This window comes from Babylonia areolata, chromosome 11 (assembly GCF_041734735.1).
Source record: "Babylonia areolata isolate BAREFJ2019XMU chromosome 11, ASM4173473v1, whole genome shotgun sequence".
NCBI lineage: Eukaryota > Metazoa > Mollusca > Gastropoda > Neogastropoda > Buccinidae > Babylonia > Babylonia areolata.
Genome location: NC_134886.1, coordinates 6840654 through 6861460, shown reverse-complemented (window position 1 = coordinate 6861460; position 20807 = coordinate 6840654). Strand labels below are relative to the sequence as shown.

At 43.4% G+C, this 20807-nt stretch overlaps 1 protein-coding gene across 1 annotated transcript in view; it reads right to left on the bottom strand.

Moving 5' to 3' along the window:
• Nucleotides 1–258: 258 nt before the first annotated feature.
• Nucleotides 259–20807, bottom strand: part of LOC143287477 (dnaJ homolog subfamily C member 16-like) — a 22715-nt gene continuing 2166 nt past the window's right edge. Inside the window, exons 3-14 of the mRNA XM_076595493.1 lie at nt 19458–19660; nt 18604–18737; nt 16092–16279; nt 13430–13690; nt 12564–12694; nt 11557–11755; nt 10781–10972; nt 10066–10133; nt 9204–9353; nt 6575–6739; nt 4535–4690; nt 259–2359 (exon numbers count right to left, since the gene is read on the bottom strand). Of these exons, the coding sequence (XP_076451608.1) occupies nt 2107–2359; nt 4535–4690; nt 6575–6739; nt 9204–9353; nt 10066–10133; nt 10781–10972; nt 11557–11755; nt 12564–12694; nt 13430–13690; nt 16092–16279; nt 18604–18737; nt 19458–19660 (2100 nt within the window). The 3' untranslated portion in view covers nt 259–2106. The remainder of the gene's footprint in view (nt 2360–4534; nt 4691–6574; nt 6740–9203; nt 9354–10065; nt 10134–10780; nt 10973–11556; nt 11756–12563; nt 12695–13429; nt 13691–16091; nt 16280–18603; nt 18738–19457; nt 19661–20807) is intronic.

Below are 20807 nucleotides of genomic sequence, written 5' to 3'. Positions count from 1 at the left end.
GCTATGATTCTCTTGATGAGGAAGCATTTGTCAATTGCAGAGAGCAAAAGTGTGAACACACAATCTTCAGTATCATTCAGAGCAGCCTCAAGAGACTGAAAAATGACCAGCTGAGCACTTCAAACAGAAAGCATGGTGCTTTCCCTTAAAAAAAAAAAAGAAAAAAAAAAGGAAGGAGATATTTTTACAGTGTGTGATCTCTACCTTGCTCTTGCTTCCAACAGAGTGCATGCTTTGACTGTCTCAGTATCTTCTCTCTCCCTCCCACACTAAGGGGATCTGGCCTTCATCTGAATAGCGATCAATACTATTTTTTGTACACTCTTTTTCTCTAGATAGGTGAATGTTTGCTTCTTTTGTTTTTGCTATTTTTCTTTCTTTTTTATTCCCTTCCTTTCTTCACTAAAAAAATTATCACATGCCATCAGTATGACTTCATAACAATAATAATCATAATCATAATAACAAAAATAATAATAATATCCATGTTTAACTCTTTTGGGGTAAAATTTAATCATTTTTTCCCCTTTTCTTTCCAAGAAACAGCTCAAAGCTGAGATAACCATTCTGACTGAAAATTCTGGATACTACTACTCTCTCCATCACTCTGCCTGTCTGTATTCTGCCATAGGCTGTGGCCACTGCAATAATGTTTCAACAGATGCCGTGTTTTTAGGTCACTTTGTCATGTCTCTCCGTGTACAGTTTGTTAAGCTGTGCGCTGACGTCAACATTCTTTTTGTTGTTTCTTTTCACTGACTGCAGGCGGTGGAGCAGAAAATCTTTCAGTTCAGTTTCTCAAGGAGGCGTCCCTATGTTCGGACAAATCCATATTGCTAAGTTAATATTACATGACAGGGAGATTCAACAGTGATAATCTGCACAGTACACAATGCTGCAAGAACTGTCTGACTACTTTCAAGCCGAGTGAGTTTCCAGATCAAGTTTCAAGGAGGTGTCAAAGATATGCATGCAATGTCTCAGAATTCTTTCATGCACTGTCGACACATCATTGCTCGACACTTTGCAATGGATGGATAAAAGATGACAGCACTGTCTCAGAATCAACAAATCCAAAGAACAGAACTGCGTTTGTGACTGTAAACACAGTGTTGATCTGTTGTTAACGGAGTGTTCGGACACACACACACACAACATAAATAGAAAATGAGACCATCACATTTCTGTAACTCACATCCAGAGAATAAGCACTGATGCAGTAACACTAAAAACTCCTTCAACCAAAAAACAACATCATACATAACTGTAATGAGACCGTCACCAGACACTATCAGATCATTCGACAAACTTTACAGGTCAATAATCACTGGATTTTATCAACAGAAAAAAAAAAAAGGAAACAAAAATTCACACAGCAGAGTAGACTGAAACTGCACTTCTGAGGTCGTCGTTAATGCCAACAAGCACAAGTCCATGGTGACTAGATATTGCCCCCATTTAGATTTTACTGTGAAGACACTAACAAACATGTCATTTTTCACTGTCATTAAGCAAACACACTCACAAAAGCTTTCTTTCTGTAATTACTACCCATTTGTTTTCCCATCAACAGTCTGTCACAGTTTTTACCAATGTTAACTTTGTTCCCTTGATAAGAAAATGCCACTATTTTAGGTTATTTACTTATTCATTTATAATTCCTATCTGTTTATTCATTTATTTGTGTATCTATTTATCTAATTATTTCTTTTTATTTTCTTTCTAATCACTAAGTCAGTAAGAACACAGACTTCATTCCAAGCACAGGTGAACAGTCTGAAAAATAAACAAATAGATAAATAAACCTAACTACTATAGTACTAGATTGTTTTGCTGAGAATCCCCAACCCCTTACCTCACCTGCCTGGCACAGTAAGACCCTGTCTCTCTCTCTCTCTCTCTTTCGTTCTCTCTCCCTCTCTGTGTACTTCTTGCACAGAAATCCCTATCACAGAGTTCTGTTAACACCCCCCCACCCCAAACCCCACCCGCCAGCAATCTCCTCATCCCAGCAACAACAAAACATGGCTGAAAAAAAAGAAGAAAAAAACATTCACATCAAACTCACTGGCGGCGCCAGATCGAACACAAAGTCCCTGACACACCTCACATAGACATCTCGGGCCAGTACTCCAGGCGCACTTTGCGCACCGACCCGTCAAACACCCGGTCCATCCACAGCGACAGCCCCGACAGGACTTCGTTCAGGAAGATCTTCTCGTCCGTCTCCGGCTTCTCCGTGACCTCCGTGGCTCCATCGGAGTCGGAGTCGGAGTCCATGAAGCCCATGGCCTGCCCCACGCGGCTGTGCTTCCGCATCCAGCGCTGGGCGTTGCGCGGGTGGTAGATGTAGTAATATCTGGGGTGAAGGCAAACGTTTCATTCAGGGTAATGCCTTTTTTTTTTTTTTTTTTTAATACTTTAAAAAAATAATATTTCTAATGACATTTCTTCATCATGAATACAATGGACACTGAAAAGAAAAGAAGAAAGAAAATTTGAATTAAACAAAAAAGAAGACAAGCACTTCATAATTTTGACATAAACTGTAACTTAACATGAAAAAAAACAACACACACACAAACACACACACAATGTCATTGTCATCTTGTAACAGGTGAACATTTCACCCACACAGACAACCGTCAAAATACTAAACATAGTTTTTGTCAGATTCATAAAAATTCAACCATATTGATGAGAATTCTGGAAAGAGTCTTGAATTATAGCATTACAGGGAAGCCACTTTGTTTTAAACTATTAATTGTCAATACCATTATTGCAACTCTAACTTTTCATTGAGGGTAAAAAGATACGCTTCCAGCTTTTTTCTGCACCAGGTCCTCACAAAAAACGAAACAAAATAAAAGGAAATCTTCTATCTGAAATTATGTTTCAATAACATACTTACTGTGACCCAACTAGCGGCAGGAATCTCAGACCCCTGCCGGAGTCTGCACCAGTTGGGTCACGGTTAAGTATATGTAATTAAAAAGAATTTTAGAAAAAAATAATCAAAAAGTGTTGCACTTTAAATCTGAGGGTCCGTGTTTGAGTCTCGGTAATGGTGCCTGGTGGGTAAAAGGTGGAGATTTTTCTGATCTCCCACTCCCAGGTCAACATATGTGTGGACCTGCTTGTGCCTGAACCCTGCTTTGTGTGAAAATGCACCAGAATATAAAAATGTGTGTTAAAGAAATCCATGTCAGCATTCGGTGGGCTATGGAAACAAGAACATACCCAGCATGCACAACCCTGAAAACGGGGTACCTAAGATGTTACATGTCTGTCTGAGTGTGTATGTGCGCATGCCTGAAATGTGACTGAATGACATAGGAAACGAACGATGAGAGCCCAATAGCAGCTGAGTCAGCGCTTCCCAGGTAGCAGCCTGTTATGCAAATCACTCCGTGTTTGAAAAGCGCTTAGAGCTTGGTCACCAACCAAGGATAAGCACTATAGAAGTATCCATATATCATCATATCTTATATAACTAAAAACAAAAAAATAAAAGGAAGTAGAAAAAAAAGAAAACGAAGGAGAAAAGGGGGAGAAGGAGGAAGAAAAGGAAAAGAAAGAAAGAAAGAAAAGAAAGAAAGACACCATCAGCTTGATGAAATCAGCATCCTGTCCACACCTTCAACATCCACCCACCTACATATATACCCCCCAGCTCCCCTCCCCCTCCCCAACAACACCCCCCATGCCCCCCCAGCCCCCCTACCAAACACACACACATCCATTCACACACACATACACACTTGCAGAAACTGTTGAGGGCAAGCAGAGAGCCAACATACACACATACACACTCATCCCCCCACCAAACCTTCCCATACCCACCCCCCCCCACACACTTGCGGTAACTGTTGAGGGGCAACACACCCACACACTCTTGACCTCATCCCCCACCATCCACCTTCCCACGCACACCCAAACACACACTCATCCCCCCTCACTCCACCCCATCCAACCTTCCCACACACATAAGGAGGGCAAGCACAGTGCCAACACACACACACTCACCACTCCCCTCCCCCCAACTCCACCACTTACCTTCCCACACTCATACCTGCAGTAACCACTGAGGGCAAGGACTGCGCCAACACACACCCCACCCCCACCTTCCCACACACATATACTTGCGGTAACTGTTGAGGGGCAAGCACTGAGCCAACACACACACTCCATCCACCTCCCCCCCACCCCTACCACTACCTTCCCACACACACCCACACACATACTTGCAGTAACTGTTGAAGGGCAAGCAGTGCCAACACAGACTAGCCCCCTCCCACTCCACCCAACCTTCACACACCCACACACATACTTGGATTAACAACTGAGGGCAAGCACAATGCCAACACACTCATTCCCCCCTCCCCTCCACCCCACCCCCACCCCGACCTTCCCTCACACCCACACACATACCTGCAGTAACTGTTGAGGGGCAAGCACAGTGCCAACACACCCACACACTCCCCCCCCCCCCCCAACCCCCTACCCCGCTGCTACCTTCCCCACACACACATACTTGCGGTAACCGTTGAGGGCGAGCACGGTGCCAATGCAGTTGCGGATGTTGATGGAGTCCAGCTTGACCTTGTAGCTCAGGGTCTGCTCCAGCAGGTGTTGGTACCACGGGATGTAGTACTCCAGCTGCAGGAAGCCAAACGTCAGCGCACTGTACCTGTCACACACACAGTACGCACACACACCTGGTCACCCCACCTGTGCCATTCCCAGTCACCTGTCATCCATCGTGCTCTCCATGACTACAGCACACACACCTGGTCACCCCACCTGTGCCATTCCCAATCACCTGTCATCCACCATGCTCTCCATGACTAATTACTTACTTTCCTATTTAATCATTGCCAGTTATTACACTTATTGCCCAGTATATGCTCCTGACTGTCTGGATTTGAATACTCAAAGATGCCAACCCTTGTCAAGTGTTTGTAGGGACGATCAGGAAATTTAGTGGGAACATTCTGAATTTGGTAGAACACTAAGACTCCACGCCACATCAGCAAACGTACATTTTATCTACGTGGCATGAAAACACTCCATAGTTTGATCCACTGGGCACAAATGCTGTTTGACTGAGACACAACTTGATTTGGCCACATTCTCTCTTGTTTGGGCAAACGATTTAACGTTTGGCGAAACTTCTGTTCCCGCCGCTGTTACTTTACAGCAGACACATGTGGCACTGTGTTGCTTCTCTGGTCTTTGTTTGCCTGGTTTCTCATGATCAGAATCCATGGCTGACTTCTTTGTTTTGAACTGTTTGTTCCTTTCTTGCACTCCATAGCTTGATACACCGGGCACAGATACTGTTTGACTGAGATGCGACTTGATTTAGCTACATTCTCTCTTGTTCGGGCAAATGATTCAGCTGATTGGTTTGCTCAATGCTGTTTCAATATAAACATGCACAGGGTTAACTGAGCATCATCATGTGAAACCAAGGTTAGTAGTAACTGCCTTGGCCTCATGATCGATAGGTCTAGAGCGTCAAGGAAATGTTATGACAGGAAAGCATGTAACCACACTATGTAGTCGAAAATGAACTCGTTGCAATCGAGTGTAACAAATTACAGCAAAATCTTAACAATTGGCATCTCTGCACATAGCATGCACACCTGGTCACCCCACCTGCTGATTGATGTTCCCAATCACCTGTCATCCACCGTGTTCCCCATGACTACAGCATACACACCTGGTCACCCCACCTGCTGCCATTCCCAATCACCTGTCATCCACCGTGCTCCCCATGACTACAGCATACACACCTGGTCACCCCACCTGCTGCCATTCCCAATCACCTGTCATCCACCGTGCTCCCCATGACTACAGCATACACACCTGGTCACCCCACCTGCTGCCATTCCCAGTCACCTGTCATCCACCGTGCTCCCCATGACTACAGCATACACACCTGGTCACCCCACCTGCTGCCATTCCCAGTCACCTGTCATCCACCGTGCTCCCCATGACTACAGCGTACACACCTGGTCACCCCACCTGCTGCCATTCCCAGTCACCTGTCATCCACCGTGTTCCCCATGACTACAGCATACACACCTGGTCACTCCACCTGTGCCATTCCCAATCACCTGTCATCCACCGTGTTCCCCATGACTACAGCATACACACCTGGTCACCCCACCTGCTGCCATTCCCAGTCATCCACCGTGCTCCCCATGACTACAGCATACACACCTGGTCACCCCACCTGCTGCCATTCCCAGTCACCTGTCATCCATCGTGCTCTCCATGACTACAGCATACACACCTGGTCACCTCACCTGTGCCATTCCCAGTCACCTGTCATCCATCATGCTCCCCATGACTACCTACTTACTTAATCATCACTGCCCATTGTCGCCCTTACTGCCCAATACAATGTCTCCCTGAGGGTCTGGGCTCGAATACCAGTCTCGCCCTTTCTCCCAACTCTGACTGGAAAATCAAACTGAGCATCTCATCCACCAGATGAGACGATAACCTGAGGTCCCGTGTGCAGCTCGCACATATGATTTACCTGGAGGAGGGCTGCATGGTTTACCTTGAGTAGGGCTGCATGATTTCAGCGAAGGTGTGCAGCAGCTGAGTCTTGCTGTCCTCGTTGACCAGGACAACGATGGTGAGGCCTGTGTCCGCGTCCTTCACCAGGTTGCTGTATGACTCGTAGCGCAGCTCGTACAAGTGGATTGTCTGGTTGTTGTGTGTGCTGCAACACAGTGGGCTTCTTTTAGTGATCGATGTGGATAGGAAGAACTGAAAATGAACAGAGATGCCAACCCCTGTCAAGTGTTTGTAGGAACAATCAGGAAATTTGGTAGGAACATTCTGAATTTGGTAGGAACTCTCTGACTCCAAGCCACATCAGCAAACGTACATTTCATCTACAAGGCATACAAACAATTGGGCCTACCTGCAACATGGTGTAACTGCTACAATCAGCGATTTTTTAATTGCTTTTTTACTTCATGCTCCTGCACTCCTGGTGTGTGTGTGTGTGTGTGTGTGTGTGTGTGTGTGTGTTCAGCTACGATCAACCTGATAGGTCCAACCAATACTGTTTCAATGTATCAGTCAGACATGTCAATCCTGCTACTGTCAACTGTGAAGCATCAGTTCCATTCAGAAATATCTGTCCACCGACGCAACATCTAGACTTGTCGTTACTCTCATTCTCTCTCGCCTTGACTACTGTAACACCCTATTGTCTGGTTTGCCTGCTTCATCCATTCAGTCCCTTCAGCGCATACAAAACTCTGCTGCCCGACTCGTCCTCAGAAAGAAAAGATCTGAGCACATCACTCCTATTTTGCAACATCTCCACTGGCTCCCTGTCTCACACAGAATAAAGTATAAGATCAGCACTGTATGTTATAAATGTATTCACAAATCTGCCCCTTCCAACTCTGTGGCTGCCTTCACCTCTACACTCCATCTCGCTCTCTACAATTGGCTTCGGATCCCCTGTTTACGCATACCCTGATTCAAACACTCCACTGTTGGCCGCCGTTCTTTCTCTGCCTCTGGACCTTGCATTTGGAATGAGCTTCCTCTTTCGCTTCGTCAGGTCTCCGCACTCAGCTCTTTCAAGTCTGCCCTTAAAACCCACCTCTTCACAAGATAGCCTCCCTCCCCTGCCTCTTCCTTGTCTTCAGTTTCTTCAGTTTTAGAGTTATGCATGCATGTAAATGACTGGTGTGAAAGCGGTTAGATTTGTCTCTGCACAAGATTCAGCGCTATATAAATACTATCATTATTATTATTATCATTATAAACACGCATGCGATTAGCTGAGCATCATCACATAAGACCAAGGTTGATAGTGACAGCCCTGGCCTCGTGATCGACAGGTCTTGAGCGACTGGGTAATGTTGCTACAGGAAAGCATAAGACCATGCTATGTAGTCGAAAATGAACTTGTCAGAACAATTTTGACACTGGCGTAATGTCGGACCAACTGCGATCAAGTGTAACATTGTTAAACTACGGCGAAATAGTAACAGTTGGCATCTCTCCACAGAAAGATCAAAAAGCAATGTCCCTGTGAACGCCTGGCTGCCACAAGCCAGTTATCCCTGTGGTAACTTTTCTGACACCTCTTGCTTAAAACTCCTAAAGTCAAAAAAGATTGACAGGCCACGCTTTCACAGTCTTTCGGAAGGAAGGCGGCAGAATAGATAAGAACTGAGTATCTACCCATGTGAGCAGCTGAAAACATGTTTACCGTATTCATTTACAAAACCATCTTCCATTGGAAACGTTTTATCAACAATCAGCTAGTGTTTGAAACAGTTTAGTTTGATTAGAAGCCCCACTGGCTCTCTGTTGTAATGTTACTAATTTAGTTGTTTTGTTCATACTTATGGTTTTTTTTTTCTTTCTTTGATGCAAAGTGGGGAGAGAGAGGAAAAGGGAAAGTTGTGATAACATGAGGCATGGGTAGGGGGGAAGGGGATGGACTTTCATCCAAAAATTTTTAAAAAATGGACAGACATTAAACAAAAGAACGAATGAAGGAGTGCTGCATTACACTTCACAGCTTTACTTCATGAATGACATGCACAAAATGCATACTACAGGATGCTGTTGTGTGCAGCATCTGTATTTTTTCTTTCTTTTTTTTTTCTTCCCCCCCCCCCCCTCTCCCTCTCTTTCCTTTCTTCTGCCAGGGATCAGTTTGTTTCTTTCCTTGTGTTTGGCAAGGAAACATGATCCTATGTTATTTTCTCTGATCCTGTGAGAACAAGGACATGATGTCCTAAGGGAGCAAACTGAGAACTGTCATTCTTTTATCCCAAGAGAGAAAATTAAGGTGTCTTTATTTTCTTTCAAAGATTCTGTTATTGTTGGGTTTTTCAGGGAAAGTTTTTTTTTTGGTTTATTTTATTTTATTTTATTTTTTTAAAACAAACTTACCAACTTTCACTTGCTTATTTTCTTTGCCATCTGTGTCTGACCTTTTCCCCATCTTTTTTTCAGTACTTTTTCTTTTTATAAACCATCTAATGTTACACACACATCTAATGTTACACTGTATGTTGACATTTTTATGTAGTTGTTTGTTTTTGTTTTCTTTTGATGAGCATAAATCAAAACAAACAAACAAACAAACAAAAAAAACAAAAACAAAAAAAAAAAAGAAGAAGAAAGGATTTCAGTTTCAGATGTTTTACCTGGACGGAGGCCGAGGCTGTTTGCGCGTCGTTTTCATCTGACTGCGGACTTGTGCCTCTTCTGCGTCGTTCATTTTCTTGATGATGAAGCACATGATGGCAGCCATGACAATGGCCATCACCGTCATGAAATAGGTCTGGGGGTGGTACCTACATCATCACCAACATTATCATCATCATCAACATAAGCCTGGGAGTGGGGCTGCAATTTATCAACAGCATCATCACCAACGTCATCATCACCATCATCATCAATAGGTCACTGTTGTTTCAACTGATCAAACAATACATACAGAAAAACAGAAACAAATCATATCAATCAATAAGCCAAGAAGGACCAAAAAACAATTAAAAAGGAAAGACCAAAAGAGACAAAAAATACAAGTTGGCAAACCAGTACACATAACAAAGAATGGTGTGGACACACACAGACACACACACACACACAGACGTGCACACACACACACCCTGTGATCTGTCTGTTATCAGTATATAAATGTCTATTCCTGTGTGTGCTTAGAAAACATGAAAACAGAATTTTAAAAAATACATAAATACATGAATCTGAAAAAGAAAAACAACAACAACAACAATTATAACAAAGTACATGCCTATGGCATTATCAAAGTTGGCATTTTCCTCCTCACATGTAATTGTACCTCCATCACAAGCTGAGGCCAGTTCCTAATGCAAGTGTTGTCTTTTATAACAACTAACTTTCTTTTTGTTTTTCCTCCTGGTATTATTATTTGTTTTCTGTTGCCTGTTAGACGTGTTTCTGTTCTTAATACAATGTAAAAATTGAATTAAAAAAAGAGAGAAAATATTTTTTTTTAAAAGAAGAAAAAACAAAGGATTTTACCCTGCAAGGAAGAACCAGATTCGGTCAGCCCAGTCCAATATTTTGTACAGCATTCGAGTCAACAGGTTCTGAAAAAGAGAGACTGATTTGTGTCATGGAAGGTGGGGATATCATAGTGCACATGGAAACGGTGTGTGTATGTGTGTGTGTGTGTGTGTGTGTGTGTGTGTGTGTGTGTGTGTGTGTGTGTGTGTTCATTGTAGAAATCAGGTATGACGGCCTTGTATGGAAGATGGTGGTTAGACTCCAGCAGCTCTCTCCCTCACACACACACACACAAACACACATCCACACAGAGACTTGGAGAAACAGACACACAGAGACAGACAGACAGACACACACACACACAGACAGAAACACAGATGGAGAGACAAAGAGACAGAGACACAGACTGAGATACACATACAAACACAGAAACACACCCACACACACCCACACCTACATCTACACACACCCACAACACACACACACACAGAGCTACACACACAATCACAAATACACCCTTACACCTACACACACACACACACACATCTACACCCCCCCACACACACACCCATACGCATGCACACCCACACACAGAGACACACATACAGAGACAAAGAGAGACACAGACACAGGAACAGAGAGACAAACACACACACACACGCACACACACACACACAGACTGAGAGACAAAGACACAGAAATAGAGACACAGACACACACACACCCTTACCAGAGCATGTTCATTGTAGAAGTCAGGCATGACAGCCTTGTAAGGCAGGAGGTGGTCAGACTCCAGCAGCTCAGTCAGCCGTTTCTTCAGCGCTGCGCGAGAGGCATCCACACCCCCCTCCTCCAGACTCCAGCCCTGCTCCAGGAACTCGTAGCTCACACGCCGCTGGTCCTGGTGCCATATGATCACCACCTGCCGACACCAGCAGAGCTGACACAATCACCACCTGCTGCCATATGAACACCACTTGCTGACAACAGTAGTGCTGACACAATCACCACCTGCTGCCATATGATCACCACTTGCTGACATCAGCAGCGTTGACACAATCACCACATGCTGCCATATGATCATCACCTGCTGACAACAGTAGTGCTGACAAAATCACCACCTGCTGCCATATGATCACCACCTGCCGACACCAGCAGTGCTGACAAAATCACCACCTGCTGCCATATGATCACCACCTGCCGTCACCAGCAGTGCTGACAAAATCACCACCTGCTGCCATATGATCACCACCTGCTGACAACAGTAACATTGACACAATCACCACATGCTGTCATATGATCACCACCTGCTGACAACAGTAGCGTTGACACAATCACCACATGCTGCCATATGATCACCGCCTGCTGACAACAGTAGCGTTGACACAATCACCACATGCTGTCATATGATCACCACCTGCTGACAACAGTAGCGTTGACACAATCACCACATGCTGTCATATGATCACCACCTGCCAACACACACACATACACCTTCACACTCACCTCTAGCACTGTGGTCTTTCGTGTGGAGTTCCCTTTGGTGAGCACCTGCATCACCTTCTGCTGCACCTCCTCGTACAGGTAGACGAAGCGCAGGCGCTCAGGGTTGAGGGAGGAGCTCACCACCTGGGCGAACTGACGGAACTTGTCGCGGGCCGCATCGTGGTCGGCGATCTTGTTGGTGATCAGGGCCACGCACAACCTGGGAAAGTAGGGATTTTTTTTGTTTTTGTTCCGTGTTTGCGCTGTTCTCAAGCACACACATGTGAAAAAGCATACAGAAACACACACACGCTCTGGCACACAATCAAAAACACACACAGAGTAAACATTTGCATGAGTACACACACACACACACATCATAATAAGTGAAACGATGAAAAAGTGTACACGTGTACAAACAGATGACCATCACCCGCCTTTCACTCAGGTCTCTTGTGGTTCTTTTAAACATGCTTCCCACCCAGCAAATGCACACAGTACGCAAATGCACAACAGAAAATTCCATGAAACTATCACTAAAGTCTCCAACATTCTATAACACTCCCCATCCAGCAAATGCACACGGTATGCAAATGGACAACAGAAAACTCCATGAAACTATCACTAAAGTCTCCAACATTCTATAACACTCTCCATCCAACATGCACAGACTAACCCACACAGCACACTCACACATATACATATCCTCTCATCTTTCTCTCTCACCATTATTCTTTTGTTCATACACTGTCCCCCATGCCAAAAGATAGTATTGTCAATGGCAATAAAACAATGTCTGTGTCCCTGTCTCTCTCTCTCTCTCTCTCTCACACACACAGTCATGCACACACATATAAACACACACACACACACATTCTCTCTCCCACTCACACACACACATTCTCTCTCTCACTCTCTCTCTCTCTCACACACACACACACACACACACACATACTCACTTTCATCTGTAACAACTCAAACAAAAAAAGGAAAGACGCAAAACCGACCATGGAACAAAGGGAACTCACTTGCGACGCTTGATCTTGGGTTCGCGGGGGCAGAGCTCATCGAAGACGCTCTGGGAGGAGAGGCGGGGCAGCATCAGGAACCTGTTGGACGTGATCACCTCCTCCAGGGTGCTGCGTGACAGCTGCTGCATCTGTACACATACATACATCACACACAGATAGAGTGAGGGCAACAGCGCCATGGTTTGTGTTGTATTCTGTTGTGACAGCTGCTGCATCTGTCACCACACACACACACACACACACACACACAGTGATGTCAACAGTGCCATGGTTTGTGTTGTATTCTGTTGTGACAGCTGCTGCATCTGTCACCACACACATACATACACACACACACACAGTGATGTCAACGGCGCCATGGTTTGTGTTGTATTCTGTTGTGACAGCTGCTGCATCTGTCACCACACACATACACACACACACACACAGTGATGGCAACAGCGCCATGGTTTGTGTTGTATTCTGTTGTGACAGCTGCTGCATCTGTCACCACACACACACACACACACACACACAGTGATGGCAACAGCACCATGGTTTGTGTTGTATTCTGTTGTGACAGCTGCTGCATCTGTCACCACACACATACACACAACACACACAGTGATGGCAACAGTGCTGTGGTTTGTAGTGCGTTGTGTTGTGTTGTGGTATAATATTCATTTGTGGTATAATATTACCACACAATATCCACACCCCCTAAGAAACTCCCCCAAACCCACTCACACTGAGGGTGGCGACAGGCAAGGACTTCTCCCAGCTGAACATGATGAAGGTACCTCTCCGTGGACACATTTCTTAAAACAGTACAATATCACATAACATCCACACCCCCCTCAGAAACACCCCCAACTCCCACTCACGCTAAGGGTGGCGACAGGCGAAGACGTTTCCTCGTTGAACATAAGGAAGGTCTCTCTCCGCTTGTTGATGTTGAAGCGCTGCATGACCCCCTGACCCTCCTCCATGGACGTGCTGACAAAGGCGAAGGCGATGCGGTCGCGATGGAAGAAGGCTGGGGCCAGAAACCGGGCCGACGGCTCCAGGCGTGGTGAGAAGAAGATGGCCGTCATCAGGTTGTTTCGCCAGCCGTCCAAGAACGTATCCACATCGCTGTCCTTCAGCTGTTGATAATAAAAACGAAGGAATGAATAAATGAATTTGATTAAATTTAAATGTTAAAATGTAAAAAAATCAAAGAGGATGGCCATCATCAGGTTGTTTCACCAGCCGTCCAGGAAGGTGTCCACATCACTGTCCTTCAGCTGTTGATAATAAAAACGAAGGAACTAATAAATGAATTTGATTAAATTTAAATGTTAAAATGTAAAAAAAAAAAATCAGAGATTGGCCATCACCAGGTTGTTTCGCCAGCCGTCCACACATCGCTGTCCTTCAACTAGTGATGTTAAAGATGAAGGAATGATGGAATAAATCTGACTGAATTTTAAGGTTAAATTGTTAAAAAAATCCCATAGCTTTTTTATAGTCATCAGGGCATTGAATTCATATCCATCATTGTACTGTAGAAGATGGCTGTCATCAAGTTTTTCCACCAGCAGTCCAGGAAGGTGTCGACATCGCTGTCCGTCAGGTGTTGATACATCAAATGAAGGAATGAATAAATAAATCTGATTATATCTTAAAAATCAAAATGCCAAAAATCCCATAGCCTTTTGACAGCTATCAGGGCAGTGAATTTATATCCATTATTGTACTGCTGAAGACGGCCGTCATCATCAAGTTTTTGTACCAGCCGTCCAGGAAAAAGTCAACATCACTGTCCTTCAGCTCATTAAGATGAAGGAATGAATAAATGAATTTGATTAATTTTTAAGGTTGAAATTTTTAAAAATCAAAGAAGATGGCCATCATCAGGTTGTTCCGCTAGCCGTCCAGGAAGGTGTCGACATCACTGTTCTTCAACTGTCGATACAACAAATGAATGAATACATGAATTTGATTATATTTTCAGGTTAAATTGTTGGAAAATCCCACAGCCTTTTTACAGCCATCGGCAGTGAATTCATATGTATATACACATATATATCCATTATGAGAAGGGCTAGGCATAGGATTAGGAAGGCGGGTCCTTATTCATCTCATTCTGCTGTTTTAACCTTCCCCAACTGAAGTCTGGTATCCACTGATACTTGAGTAGAGTGAGTTTCAGTTTCAGTTTCAGTAGCTCAAGGAGGCGTCACTGCGTTCGGACAAATCCATATACGCTACACCACATCTGCCAAGCAGATGCCTGACCAGCAGCGTAACCCAACGCGCTTAGTCAGGCCTTGAGAAAAAAGAAAAGAAAAAAAGGTGAATAAATAATAGATAAGCTTACATAAATAAATAAATAAATAAACAAATAAATAAATAAATAAATAATAATTATAATATAAAAAGGTGGTAATATTAATAATAATAATAATAATATAATATAAATAAATGAGTAGAGTGAAGAAAATGGGAGTAAAGTGCCTTCCCTTAGCTAAGGACACAACACCATGCCGCCTCAAACCCTGATCACTGGCGAACACAGGATCAGAAGTCCAACACCCCACCAATTCTGCCACAGCACCTCCTGATTTACAATGTAAAAGTAAACATTTTCCACACTTAGGCTGTTTGTTCACAGAGCAATCCATACACAAACATAGAGACAAAAACAAGAAACAATGAAATGTAGACAACACACACACACACACACACGCATGACACATAATGCAACTAATTTAGAAAGTGGAGGGCGGAGGGAGTGCATGACTTTGGCTAACACTGGAAGTGATACGTTTTTACTGCTTTGTTGAAGATGTTTTTCTTTTGTTTTCAGGCAATCGATTCCGCAGAGAAAGAGCAACAGACCTGAAGGCTCGCTGACTGTATCACTTTGTTTTTAATGTCTACTGGTATGAGGGCATCAATCAGACATGTTGCAGTGAAACAGAACTCAGAGGGCGAGAAAGGTTGTGAGATGTTGGACAAAGTGCGTACGTTAAGATGTATGCAAATGGTACATTTTAGGTGGAATGGATATCTTTCCTTATATTTGATAGCTTATCCAGATGATTTATGCATTTATTCACAGTTGTTTTGCTTAGAATACTATACATACATGTCATTATGTTTTGTTTATTTTCATCGTTAGTTTACCTTTTGGCGCATATAAATAACAGCAGGAACATCCAAAAAAGTTAATTCACAATCTCTTGAGCGTTCACATATTGAAACTTAATCATTTCGCAAAGTGCTTTATTCATCAACACAACTGTGAATACACATATACAAACAGAAAGCCACAACAATCACTATTCTTTGATAGGCTCATAAATTCCTACATGCACACACAGGCACACAAACACACACTCACACAAACACACCCACACAATACACACACCCACAGACAAGACAGACACACACACGATATACACGAACACACCCACAAACAGAAGCACACACACACATGCACATACCCACACCCACACACATAATGATGACTTATAACAGTCTCACACATCACCCTCTCACCCTCTGCAGTGTGTTTCTGGGGAACAGCTGCCTGACAAACTCGCGCAGTGCCTGCAGACTGATGATCTCTGCCTTCATGTGCGACACCCGCCCATTCACCAGTCCCATCAGGCTCGGCACGTTGTAGATGCGCAGGTGGCTGGCCAGGTCCGGGTTACGGTGAATGTGGATCGTCGCTATGCACAGCCCTGAGCAGACAAAAAAACCAAAACACTGGAGTGTATTGTCACTATGCATAGCTCTGAATAGAAAAAACAAACACTCTGGATAAACAGTTGCTATGCACAGCCCTGACTAGTAAAAACAAAACCACTCCGGATATATCACACACCGTCACTTTGCACAGGCCTGAATAGAAAAAAAACAACCCAAAAAACCAACTACACTCTGGATATACATTATCACTGTGCACATTCCTGAACAGAAATTAAAAAACCCTGCTCTGGATACACATTGTAGCTTTCCACAGCCCTGAACAGAAAAAGCCACTCTATTTCAGTCTCTCAAGGAGATGTCATTCGGACAAATCCACATACGCTACACAACTGCTAGGCAGCATACCCCAACGCACTTCAGTGCATGCTTATATATTTGTGTACCTATCAGAGTGGATTTCTTTTCACATAATTTCGCCAGAGGACAACACTCTCGTTGCCATGGATTCTTTTTCAATGTGCCAAGCGTGTACTGCACACGGGACCTGGGTTTATCGTCTCATCCGAAAGACAAGATGCTCAGTTTGATTTTCCAGTCAACCTTGGGAGAAAGAGCGAGAGAGGGAGTAGAACTCACACCCTCACTGACTTTATTGGCAGCTGAGCGTCTTAACCATTGTACCACCTTCTGGATATGTAGTATTGCTACGCACAGCCCTGAATGGGAAAAAAACAACAGACACTCTGGACATATATATATATATATATATATATATATATATATGTATGTATGTATGTATGTGTATGTATATATATATATATATATATATATATATATATATATATATATACACACACACACATACTGTCACTGTGCATAGCCATGAATAGAAAAACAAATCAAACACTCTGGATGTATCTCATCACTATGCACAGCCCTGTACGGAGAAACAACACTCTACAATTAAAAACAACAATTTCAGTTTCAGTTTCAAGGTATCGTAGCATGCAGATAGATACACTACACCACATCTGTAAAAAAAAAAAAAAAAAAAAAAAAAAGTTTTGAAAAGCAGCAGCAGATGCCTCCTAACCTTCGCATAAGTCCAGCACGAATGTATATCAAGTGTTTGAATGGATGGGAGTGACTGATTTTTTTACATACTGAAAAGTTTGTGGCCAGGGCACTGGGGCAGCTTAACTGAAGTGTGTCTTACTCAGTGCCAAAACAAAGTTTAAAATAATTATAATAAATAAAGAAAGACACAAAAAAACAAACCCTTACACCAAAATGAAAATTTACAGAAATCCATACGATATGGAAAAACTCAGCCAAGTGCTTGGTATTGGAATGACAATGATGATGCATCATCACAGGAGTCATGATGGCTGCCGGAAAAAGAGGGCGCTAGCTAGCGGGACAAAGGGGAGGTTACCTACTTCTGGGAGGTTATCGGCCGTAGTTGCTTTCGTTTTTTCCGCATAGGCGGATAGTAGTTTGCACAGGACAGGAATGTCAGACCCCTGCCGGAGTCTGCACTAGTTGGGTCACGGTTAAGTATGTGTAATTAAATGCAAATTTACGGAAATCCATACGATATGGAAAAACTCAGCCAAGTGTTTGGTATTGGAATGACAATGATGATGATAATAACACTGTTGATGATCAATTTGTTATTTTGTTTCCTGCCAAGCTGATGATCTGATGGGAGCATGAAGTAACAGTGGTGATAATAATTTATAAAAGATGATGATGATGATGATGATGATGATGGGCAACTACAGACTTGCCATATTTTTGAGAAATATAATTCAGCAAGTCTGAAATGTGAAGCGCTGTTGCGGTGATCCAAACAGACAAGTCCCATCAGCGTTTAGCAGGGTGGCACCCTCCCAACCCTCTTCCATTCTTCTTTGATCACAACAGATTTCTCTGCAGTAAACCCAGGCTGCTCTCCTAAGGGAAGGCAACAGCTGTGATCTGTGCCACACTTTTTCTTCTTGCCCTGTCTCCACAGATGTATAACTGGTTTCCTTATCAAAGTGGATCTTTCCACAGAATTTCACTACAGACAGCTCCCCTGCCAAAGTGGTTCTTTCATGAGTGCTTGATATATGTATGTATTCTACACACAGGACTTCAGCTTATGGTTGAAGGCTAGCACGCAGAGCCGAACCACTATACTCGCTCCAGTGGAGGGAAAGAGGGTTAAGGGGGAAGTTAAAAAAAAATCCTCATCCTCACAAGAATGGATCTTGGAGACCCTCGCTTTCCTAGCCCAGTAAAATAACCACTAGGCCTTCAGTCCACCCTGTCTTAGCGCAGCGGTGGCAACAATCTAGGTCGACACACTCACCCACACTCTCCAGCTCCTCAAACAACTTCTCCAGAATGTGCTCCATGCGCATGCAGTTGAAGCAGAAGTTGCCAAAGGCGTACAGGAAGCATGGCTGCTGGTGACTTTCTGGCTGAAGCTTGGTTTCAAAATTCCTGGACACACCCACAAAAACCATAAAGCTTAAAAGGTTAACTAATAAGAATCTTTTTAAAAAATTACTGTGTGGCTGAAACTAAGTTTCAAAATTCCTGGACACACTAAAAAAATAAAACAACCCAAAAGAGGTTAACTAATAACAATCTGAAAAAAGATTAATATTTCAAATAAATATCATCATAACTAATAACAATCTTAAAAGATTAATATTTCAAACACATATCATCAAATGCACATAGAAACATGACACTCCAACAGCAGACTATGTCTGTCCAAATCTTTGCAAAACACAAGTGTTATTTTAAGTGGATGAAAATGGTGACACTGCTGCTGTGGAGATTGATATTTTAGCTTTGAGACTAAGTGACACTAACAGTGCTATATATTCAAGCATTTTGAAACCATAGGAACTGTGTAAAGACTTGATGTATACCCCACAATGACTGATGCCTGAGGGTTCAAACTCGTAGACTTAGTCATTAGGCTGTTCTGCTCACCTGTTGGCTATTGTGGCACACACTTCTTTTTCTGATTTATTTATGACTGTAACTAAAACAGGTAAACACATGGATGTGAGAAGTATGGAGTGGGCTGGAGGGAAAAGGAGTTGGAGTGGGAGCGAGGGACACAGAAAGGAAGGTAGATGAGTGGTATATCAGCATGTGTGTGAGTGGAGGGGTTTTTGCTGGATTCTATAACTTCTCTTAAGTACCCACCTCAGTGTGGTCATGTGCTTGTCAATCACAGACTCGGCCTGCCGTCCAAACCCGCCCCCAAAGCCCCCAAAGGTGAAGCCCTGGCCACTGAAGAAGTCCTCAAAGGGGAACCCAAAGTCTGGCTGCCGGCGCTGAGGCCGCTCCTGGGCCGTGGTGTAGCCAAAGTTGTCGTAGTCACGCCGCTTCTCATCGTCACTCAGAGTCTGGCCAAAACAATAATTTTTTTTTAATTTTTTTTATTATATCCCATGCATTAAAAAAAAGAAAGAAAGAAAAAAAAGGAATCCTTTTTAGGACTGCTATAATTCTTCTGCTGGCCAAATTCCACAGATGAAAACAGGACAAAACAATATCACAATAGAAGATGAAGGCCTAGACCTAGATAGTAGATGCTCTCGCCTTGTTGCAAGCATGAAGCAGTCAAACTCTAAGCGCTCCATATTCTGCGGTCCTCAGTCAGTTTGCTGGTGTCACTTCATTGTCTGTCGACAAAGTCTGACGTTTCTCAACCTCCACTGTGTGCTGCCAAAACATACTGTTTGACAGTAAACATAATTGATGTACAATGGGAAATAAAGTAAACAGATAATTTATAATACTTAAAAAAACCAAACAACAACTTGAATACAAACAAGACACGCACACACACACACATGCCCCCCACCAACCCCCGCCCTCCCACCTCCCTCTCCTGCCCACACACACATATCATGCAGATACACTGTATTGTATATTACACTTTTTTTCCCTCCGTTAACTCTTTCTATATTAAGATATGCTGCAGCGTACTTCATGCGCACAATGCTTCATTACCGTGGTGCCCTGTAGGAAGGTCTTGTGCAAAACTAAGCAGCCCAGCTCTGTTCTAGACTTCTACAGTCATCCAAAAGTGCACCTGTACTTTAAGTGTGGCTGTGAATGCCATTGTATGAGTACAAGACATGCAAGCATTCTGTCACCCAGCTCAACCCCGGCAAGTACTGAAGCTCGAAACCGATAGCAAACTCAGCATGTTTCCCTCTGGGAACTGAAAGAAGCTGTCATGACTGCTGGCTCCAGTGTTGATGAAGATGATGAATCTTTAGGCACTGATGAGTGGTCCCACAACAGTATTAGCATGGCTGAAAGTGGCGAAAGTGTTGGCAGAGAGACAGAGATGGTTTCAAAGACTCACTCGGCAGTAAACTGTGGCTGTTGGTGATGTCACTAAGGCCAAGACTTGAATGAGGAAAAGTTTCTAGAGTTTCTCATGCAAGACTGAAGACTGGCACCAAGACATCTTTTTTCCCCCGATATCTATATTAATTATAATAACCTATGCTAATAGCCAGTGCAGCATGTGCATGTGTG